At 39.4% G+C, this 10,000-nt stretch overlaps 1 protein-coding gene and 1 long non-coding RNA gene across 3 annotated transcripts in view; one reads left to right on the plus strand and one right to left on the minus strand.

The window, feature by feature from the left end:
* The window catches only part of LOC138022926 (acid-sensing ion channel 1C-like), a 52,908-nt gene that overhangs the window by 24,453 nt on the left and 18,455 nt on the right, over positions 1-10,000 (plus strand). The window contains exon 6 of one of the 2 annotated variants that reach the window (XM_068869949.1): positions 7,382-8,374. In XM_068869949.1, coding sequence (XP_068726050.1) covers positions 8,340-8,374 — 35 coding nt within the window. In that variant the 5' untranslated portion in view covers positions 7,382-8,339. Of the gene's footprint in view, positions 1-7,381; positions 8,375-8,404; positions 9,169-10,000 lie in introns of those variants that run through there. The other variant, XM_068869958.1, reaches the window with a different exon arrangement.
* On the minus strand, positions 1,514-5,016 carry LOC138022950 (uncharacterized). Its single transcript, XR_011126687.1, has 2 exons — positions 4,615-5,016; positions 1,514-2,159 (listed from the first exon to the last, which is right to left on the minus strand). It is a non-coding gene; the product is annotated as an uncharacterized lncRNA (long non-coding RNA).

Here is a 10,000-nt window from a genome sequence, read left to right on the forward strand (position 1 = left end):
CTTTTTAAATCGCGAAAAAGCCACGGACCCACTCTGACGGTTGAAAACGAGGATAGGTTAAAGTGTCAATTAAAAAACATTTCTTACAATGACACTAGAGCTCAATTCCCAGAGGATTAGTTGGGTATACCAACATGGCCGCCGTGACGTCACGTAATCACACTCTGTAGAAGGACTTTAACCTGCGTAGCTGGTGGCTGTTGCAGGAACTGAGAACCCCGCCCCGGTCTTCCCACTTTCCGCCCAGCCCTCTCGCGGCTTTGTCCGCAACAACAGAACCAGACGAGTTTTACTCATTCCAATTATGATTATTTATTCCACCCTAACTCTGCTACCAGAGATCGTTTGTAGGGCAATATATGAAATACAATCATTCTTAAAGCAATGTTTTGGATATGCAATATCTTAAGAACATTCAACCAGGTTTTGTGAGTTGGTTTATAATATCAATATCATAAATTAAGACAGTGAGTTTAACGTTGTTTTTCTTATTGGATGGTTTATTTTCTCAACTGCTCGATTTGTTTCTCAATTTTGATTTAAGTTTAGAAACTGGTGCTGTTCTTACACTTTCAAGTAAATAAATAAACAAATAAATGAATAAATAAATAAATAAATAAATAAATAAATAAGACATTAATTTTGGCATTTATGAAAAACGTATCAGTCGTGTGTTGTAGGTAACGTATCGAAGTCAATAAGAGGACCAGAAGGCTACCACACTGAGTTATGAATGTCAATATATCACTATGGTGATATATTGGGTAGCCTGCGAGCAAACTCCACTCGCACCCCGCGAGAGAGCTTACTCGCCGGCTAGAATTAGAAGGTGGACAGCTTATTCTCAAAAGCCGCATTTGGCGTCGTCTTAGCTATTTCTATATTTGCCTTTACGGTCAACAATTGCAAATTACCAATATTAGCCTGATTATTGGAATGAAAAAAAAAAACCCCTCTGAATTAGAACATCTTCGAAGACAAACGTAGTGTTTAATGAAAAATTTGAGCAGCTGAAAAATAGAGTAACCTAATACCAACAAAAAAACAAAGCATGAGGAAGCTTTTCCTGTCAACTAATACTACATACGACAAAGAGAAAACTATGACCGAGATAAATTCCAAAACTGATTGAAAAATCTCTATTCTACCCATTGGCAGCTGGGTGGGTGCATATTCAACAGTATGAAAGGTGATCCTGTGGTACGGCTCTTTTGTCACCACCTTGCGAACAACAGCTAGTGGTGCTTTACATTAGATTATTGTCCCTGAGTTTTCTCTGAAAAACCAAACTTTGCTACGTACGTCTGTCAGTAATAACCGGCACTGGTGTATGTAAAGAGTAAATTAAGGTTTAAACTTGGGTCACACAGTATTGACTGAGTATCGAATTAACTCTCTAAAGTAGCGAAACGACTCATCCCTGAAGACTGAACAGTCGGGTGACAAGACGTCCTTCAAAAAAGACTGTTAGAGGTTATCCGTCAAACGAGCTGATGTACGCGGTCATTATATATTCTATATGAATTTTATACTTATTTATTACTTTTACTGATTTATTTCTTTTTCATCATCCACATTGATGGGTCACCTCTTCCTTCTATTGTAGATTTAAATACTCGGCCTAACGTTATTACCAAAATAGCATAAAATAGAATTACAATTAGTGTTATTGTTGTTTGTTTTCCACCTAAGGTTTGAAGTAAACTGTTCATAAATATTTCTTTTCACAAGCAAGGCATCTGCAAGCTGTGACAACCTTAATGCTTTTAACCAGTTGGCCGGGAGGTGACCTGAAAGGGCAGTTTAGCACAACAGGTTTCGTCGTAAAGGAAACTGGAGTACAATAAGAGCACGACTGAAATGTTGTCTTGCGATAAGGAATGTAAAACGAACGGCATTGACCATAACAAAGTCGTTTTACGACTGTCATTTCTTCACATCCTCGTCGGCGGATAGTGTGATTAAACGATTGCATCTTGCACCAGGGCTGCCCAATGTCTGTTAATGGCAGGAATGTAGCTCCTTTTGAGGTTAGAAGTGACTGGACTGATTTGCGCTCCGTCACGCTTTGCTCTCCCTGGGACCTCAAATACGTCGAGATGAAGATAATGGCAACTATGACGAATTCTGTTGTTCGCATGCTGCCGGCAAGTATTTATCTAAAAGAAAAGATAAGGCATCAAAATGATTTATAATGCAACTCCTTAGTAATTCACCTTGCCACATTGGTGAGAGCACTCGCCTCCCACCAATGTGGCATAAGTTCGATTCCGGGCCAGACTCGGCCTCATATGTGGGTTGAATTTGTTGGTTCTCTACTCTGCACTGAGAGGTTTTTTTCTCCGGGCATTCGAGTTTTTCCCTCTCGATTTGCGTTAATTTGTTGATTTCAGTTTACAGTGTTAGTGCGTCAGCGCTAGAAGACGAGACACTAGTAAAGTTCCTTTCTTTTTCTTACCTATTTCTTGTCTGGTCCCTAATGAAATAGCTTTAACACTACGGAAGTTCATTCTTAGCTTTGGAAGCTGATAGTTATATCGGAAATCTTATCTCAGTCTTAAAAAATTCCGTAATCGAAGCTCTATCACATAGTCTTTATCAACAAAATGAGCTCTGTGATGCCACGTGACTTTTCATGTTTATTCAGTCACATGACAACAAACAGTCAGAAATGGCGGGCATTTCATAACTCGCATCTTAAAGCTGGGCAATGGTACTTGGTCTGGATAGACAACAGTAAGATCGTCTGGAAGAGAGTCAAAGCCCTTGACCTGAAGACCGAGGACATCAAAAGAAAACAATTTACCCATGAACTATTGCTCGTCGCCAGATGCAGCTTGGTCAAAGCCGCGCATGAAGCCTCTTAACCACTAATGATGACAACGAGCGCTATACATGAAAAGCAGCTATTATTACCACACAGTCGTTTCACAAATCAAATCTACATTCCCATTCGAAAACATGTGTCGTTATTTGAACCATGGAGTCTATCTCTTCTCCTGACCAATTGGAATAAGGCCATCCCCCTTTTTTTTTTCGTTTAGCGTCTAATACGTTTCCTGATATTGGGTCAGTCAGTAAAAAAGAAATCACAATTAGTCTCGGAATCGTAGGCCTTGTACCCCAGCATCATTACTGTGGAGCCAGGAAAAAAACAACAAGACGTGAACCTAAAGTCAATATGGTGGAGATATTGGTTGATGTTGTTGTAAAATTAAGACAACGTGGGAAAAAGGATCAACCACCGAAATTCCTATGCGACATGGTTTATCTACTTCGTTACATTTTTTTATCGAAAATGCCCAAAATTTGGATCGGTCGGCACTAAATGGAGAAAATAAAGAGGATGGCCTAACCGCATCTTAAATTAAATTGGGAGATTAATTGATGACCGCTACGGGCAACGGTAACCCCTCAAAACAATAATATCATCGGTGAAAAGAAGAAAAATAATCGTTCTTCATATGCAGCACGCATTTTAGGAAGTATTTCTTCCGTACTCTGCATGAAACCTACGTGAAAATCACCATATTTAAGGTTTTGTCAACAACGTGGGCATACCAATGTGAATCTTTCATTTTGTATTTTTACCCTGAATCCGCTCGTGACGTTTTCGTCGACGTCGTCGTAGTAGATCTTGAAGTCCTTAAAAGAAAAGCTTGAGGAATGCCTCAGATTTTAAGGCCATTGGCTCTGCGCGCTCCGCAATGGCATTGTCAATTTCAGTACATGTCATTGCCGTCCTTTGCAACGCAATAAATGTTTAAGTCCAAAACCTTTGGCTTGTTGAAAACTTTGGCACGTGGCAAATAAACTCTTCTTTCTCTCTCCAAAATCAAGCGCTCTTTAGAGTGATTTTCTTTTTGGAGAACTTGGTCGCATTTTACATGTTGAAAAGATATGGAATCATTGTAAAATGATTACTATAGAGCTAACTTGTATTGTAAAGTGACGTTCTTGATGCAGTCCTTTGCAAAAACGAAACACGAGGGGCATCGAAATGTCACCACAGACAACTCAAACGACTCTGATTCCTTGCTTTCTTCATTGTCGTTTACCCAGTTAAAAGAATATTTCGCGCTTTTTAGGCTGATCGAATTATTGATGTCACTTTTCTTCAACCAGATAGTGTGTATTTTTTATCACATTTCTGTTCCGATTCCGAAGCTGAGGCGGATGAAGTATCCAGAGGTTAGTTCTTTAGCAATGATTCTCAATAGTATCACTAAAACTTTACAATGACATGGATATCTATTGGCGCTGTGAATGATTTTTGTGGCCAAGATTTATTTCTCAGTTAAGATTTCTTTAAAAGAGTGAAATCCAAAAATAATTCTGCAGTTTTCCTTAAACTCACGACTCAGTAACATAACTAAGGCTATTTACTATCTTCTGTTCTAATGGGCTCCTATGCTTATTGTCTCGATAAAACGGCCACAAATGTTACTTGTTTCCGAAATGGAAGGCTCTATCTCTAGAACCGCACTTTCCCTATGATTACAGGAGAATTTTATGGTCGGGTGAAGTCAACACAATTCATCAAAAAAGGGGTAAGCTCTCATGGCATTATACCTTCGAAGCCTCAAGCATGAACAAAATGCCTTGTTAACGTACCTCTGGTTACGAAGGAACTTGCCCAGTTAGGAACAATCAATTACGCACGGGCTCTCCGACAATTTTTACCTACATTTATCGTTACCAGTGAAAAGAAAATCCGATAGGATATCTATATATACCGTAAAGAGTAATTAGTATTCACTCTTTTATGTGTGCCGCTAATTGCCTTGTCATGCTTTAATTAAGTACCAGTCTCCCACACGTCGTCAAAAGTTGCCTTGCGCAAGTTAGGATATCACGCGGTAACACGTACGCAAACGTCGAGAATGCCATTAAATGGATGTTGAACGTCTGAGGTCATCCCTTCTACACAAGAAGCCTGCTTTTTGAGGCGGTTTTCGGCTTGTTCCCCACTCGTCGCGAATGGATCGATGTTCCTGAATTTACAGTTGTTGAGATACGGTGGGATTGTTTGTCAGTTTTATGTTTTTCACAGGATGTAGTTAAATTAGGATTTGATCTAATTTTGCTGTGCGATGTTGCCTACGCCTACGCCTACGCAAGCCAAAAACAACACAAAATGGCGAAGAGTTAGTTTAGTGACGGAAGTTAATAATGCATCGACCCAAATATATTTCGGTTGTGTTCAGTTACAAATCTAAGGTTATTATTTCGAAAGACGTCAACGAGAACGCGTTTTTTTTTTCTTCTAAAAAGATGTTGATATTTACTGAACGGAGATTTTCCTCGCTTGTTTAAAGGTAGGATGTAGATTTCTAAAAGGCATGCAGCGTTGCTGAAGTTTTCTTTACGAGAACAATTTCACATGTTGTTCACAATCTGCGTCATAAGAAGCATTTACACGTGGAACAGTCGGATGTAAAAACAGAAACTTAGCTTATTTATTAAAAACCTTTCTTTTTAAAGAAAAAATTATATCAGTACTGACGCATATTTGATTTATACACGGACGCGTCTCTTGAAGAGATGACAAAAAGCAAATAAAGTTCAACGACCGATATTGTTTTCGGCCCAAAATATTGAAATACTTACGTATGTTATATGCGAGCATTTGATTTATCCAAATTATGGGCAAGAATACTTGGTTCAGTAAGAGCTTATATAATTTATTGTCAGACAAATCAGGGCTCTTAACAGGTAAATTTTTTTTTCTCAAATAGATTAAAAAGATTGAACATTAAATTGCTAGATTCTAAGTATTTTTGTTTTGTTTTCGTGATTTAGTCGTTAAACTTTACAGAAGGTTTAGTCGCATGAGAAACCGTAGGTTAACGTGAAAGAGAAACGAGCGTTACTTAATCTTTTATTGAGCAGTTGTTTTCGATCGAGTGATGATTTTTTTTCATTGGAGGAACCAGTTTCCTTTAAACTGGTTCAACAGACTAGTGTGGGAGGTGGCAAATTAAATTTAGATCATACTGTCCAAATACCATGTAACCAATTTCGCAGATAGCCGCCGCCGGATGTGTCAGCAAGCCCACATTGAGAAATTTTTTACATCATCAAAATTTGTGTTTATTTTAACAAATACTGAATTGCCGCGGGTCTATTACTATAGAAGGTCTCAGACTAGTTTCGCACGTGAAGTAATAATCCCTACCCCATCACGAAATGTGGACTTCTATCAGTGAGAAGAATTGCATAAACTCTGTATTCCAAAGCACAGTTTACTAGAAGCTTCATCAACTGTTGAGGGTTTCCTTTTATCTCAAAATACCTGTTTTGAGTGCACTCATGCACACGGAACATTCATTTGAAAAGTTTATTTAGCTTGAGGCAGTCAGTCTTGGACCTGACTTCTCGTGATGCAAAGTGCACCGTCCTGCCGGGTTTGAGGCTATACGTAAAATGCCAAGAAGCAAAAACCACACTTCGACTTTTTAATCGTTTCGGGTTCCACAAGAACACGAACTTAAAAGTTTTTCGTGTAATGTTAGAGAGCCCACCCACTGTTTGTAAGGAATAGAGGATGTTGTCGGACCTAGTCAACAGTGTTTGAAGTACATTCGAATATATTTGCATACGAAATACGCTGGCATCTTTGGAGGACCTTGGACACCTCTTGACAATTACACGATGTAACTTTCCACATTAAAACGAAATCCGAGTTTTTATCAGGGTTTTTATATGCACCACCTTTACATTCTTTTGTATTTATTTTAATTAGACCTACTGCCCTCATTTTGAAATAAATGTTCTTTTGAAATTTGCTCGTCGTAGCGAGGCTAGAAAGGCATGAGCATTGAAACAGAAGAATATCAGTTTATATAAATATTTGGCCGACATTATGAAAGAGGTCCATAAATTACTTAGCCGCCATTTATGAATACGGTCTATTCCTTTCACAACGTTTTGCTGGTCCAAAAAACATGTTGAATATTTCATAGTGTATTTACAAGAAATGTTCAAGGGCTTTTAGAGTACGACAACCTGGATGTGAGAACAAAGGGATTTTGGCAAAACGCCTGGTGGGCTGTTTGCCGAAAGCACGATGTTAAATCTCTGCAAATGTCCATGGTACGAGGTTGACTGAGGCAACTTCGTTCCCAGGGCTCCCCTTCTTCCCTTGCATGACCAGTCTCAATTAGAATCCGATTAGAACTCGTGGTTGATTGCTAAGAGACGACATATTTTCTTGAGAATCCGGTGATGAAGTCATCCAGCAATTCTTGTCTTTGATTTAGTAGAAGTTGACGAAATCTTTAATTGAGGTCCAACTAGATTATTACAAGAGTGTCAACAAGCAGAAATTATTTTATTAGAAGAGAGGAAGAAAGATTTATAGTATTTTCTGATATTTCAGATTTACCTCAGCTACAACAGCAGCAATTATGCAAGCTCCATCGCAAAGCACTAAAATCTGAAAATCAGAGGGAAGAACATCAGACTGGCCAAGGGATTGGTCATATGGACTATGCAGTCTTTATGCTATGGACACTTCTCTCCATCAAGAGTAGCAGAATATCAGAACTACGCAAAGTTACAACACCGATAAACTTGAGTCTGGCCCAGTGGTTAGGACACGTCCCTTGATATCCGGAGATCCCGGGTTCAAAACCCACTCTGATCACTATTTGAATTTAATCCTGGCAGTTCCTAGTTCAACATCTCGGCTGCACTTATAAAGAGCCAATTGGTTTGCTTCATGCCAAGTTGGGATTCTTAACAGTAGCTGACACGATACTCTACGTTCTGTTCTGTTCAGTTCTGTTGTCTCTCATTTGCTCGAAGATGTTAGCCACTAGGCTACTCTGAAATCCAAGCCGCTAAAAAAAAGTTTGCCGTATTTATGTATGTATGCATGATTTTATTAGCTGGTCTAAACTTGTCGACATAGCAGAATTTTCATAACATGTTTACTGAAAGTCATAGGACTCTAATGACACAAGACACCATTTAATTTCGATCCAGTCTGGCCAATGAGAGCCTCTGAAATGTGTGAGTTTGCCCAGAGAGAGTGAACTAATTATTTCTTGTATGCCTTATCGTTCAAAAGATTCGCTCTTTGTTGGTTTTTTTTCCCTTTTTGTTTAGTTTGTTTTTTTCCAATTTGAACATCTGTGTTACCAGAAATTGCTGAGACTCGGTGTTGTTTGGGTTCGTGGAAACAAAAGACCTTGTCTTAGCCAATAACATCAGCCTTATTCATCATTTAATTTGACCGAAGCCTTTTACTTCAATCCACATAACAATACCATAAGATGATGGTGGTTTAAAAAGTTTGCACCGAACGGTGATTCTTGGAATACTACGTGCTCATAATGTCAAAAGGAAACGATATTTGCGACGATTTTTCGTAAGTACCAGAAAGCCCTCTCTCATGGTGTTACAAGGAGATCTTCCGTAGCCAGTTATGTGCGACGACAGTTTTTTGTGCAACAAAAGAGCGGCAATTTAATGCCAAGCAAATTTAATGAGAGTCGTTCTGGTACACTCTGACTATCTTTGAGTCGGTGGTTATCATAGTCGGCGCGTTTACTAGTTACTTTCGAGCGAGAGAGCAGCGGCATAATCAGTATTCAATTAAAGGCGCCCGCAAACGAGCAAACAATGTCGCTGAAGCAAACGTTTCCCAGTTTGCGACCCCAGGAAACAATTGTTGTGGAAGCAAAAATGTTTCTGAATTTGTTCAGAAACATTTTGCTTCCTCAACAAATGTTCCTCGTTCGCGCGCCGAGGAAACATTTCCGGAAACAATGTTTCCGCAACAATGTTTCCTCGTTTGAGAGCGCCTTAAGATAAATAATCTCGATATTTTTGGCTTGGCTGGCGTTTTGGTCAGATGCATCGCACCTTCGACCATAATGCATTCAGCGAGCAGAAACGCCTACATTGCAGTGGTCACAAATACAATGAAGAACGATTACCAGCCTCAGTATCGATCGCAAATATTTAGAAGCTTTCGCCCTGTCTTGTATTCACGCTTCTGCTTTCGGTTCAGATCCAACCCTGGCGTTGCCTACCGTGCCTATCAAAACTCAGTTACAAGTTCATCAGGAGTTCAGGTAACTCTCGCGCATCCTTATAGACGTGGTCTTGCAGAAGATATGAGGGAGCTTCAGCACGGCCGAGAACGCGATCAAACAATAGGTATAACAAGCAAAAACAAAAGCTCTGCACGCCCTGCACGTGCAGTTTACATTTGTAAGCAGTTCTATTTCGTTCTCGCCCTGACAACGACTTGAATTGACCAAATTTGAGATTATGGAGAACGCGAGCACCTGACGATAAATTTTCGATTTTCTCTCCAAATATCCACACCCTTCTCACCTATTTTATCCCAGGAATGTTGATACACACTTACAATGCTGGGCGAATTGGAGTAAACGCAAAATTATTTTAATAAAGGGCAATAATATTCTTAGGCAACGTTCTCGTCATCGTCATCCTTGCTTAAGCTACCTGTTCAAACCTTACGCCACGAAATTACCCCTCGCCTCAAATTGCTTTATTTTTACCCCGCAATGAAGGAATATTCGTTAGATTACGCTCATAAGTATCCGCAGCTAGTTAATATCTATGGGCTATAACGAAAAGGTTAACTTGATGCCTTTGTTTATATAAAGGCGATTTAACAAATCGAAACTGGTTAAGCGTTGGCTGTACTCTTATCGACAACGATATTCGTCATCACAGTGGTCAAAATGTTGTGGACTCACAAGGCACAGCTGATTTGTTTTTTACCGCAATATTCAACGCCAATGCAAAGAAAGTTATTTTAGCGCGTGACCAAAATCATGACACAAAGAAAGAGCAAGCGTTGTCTATAACTTTCTCGCAATATGATTGGTTTATTTCCCAAAATGGGCGTTTCCGATTGGTTATTACATTGCGTGACAAACTGACGCAAGCATGACGCGTACAGCTTTGTCTAGACTCTTATCGACAACGGCAAATTAGCCAATCAGATTGCTAGATCACA

This window comes from Montipora capricornis, chromosome 2, assembly GCF_036669925.1.
Source record: "Montipora capricornis isolate CH-2021 chromosome 2, ASM3666992v2, whole genome shotgun sequence".
Lineage (NCBI taxonomy): Eukaryota > Metazoa > Cnidaria > Anthozoa > Scleractinia > Acroporidae > Montipora > Montipora capricornis.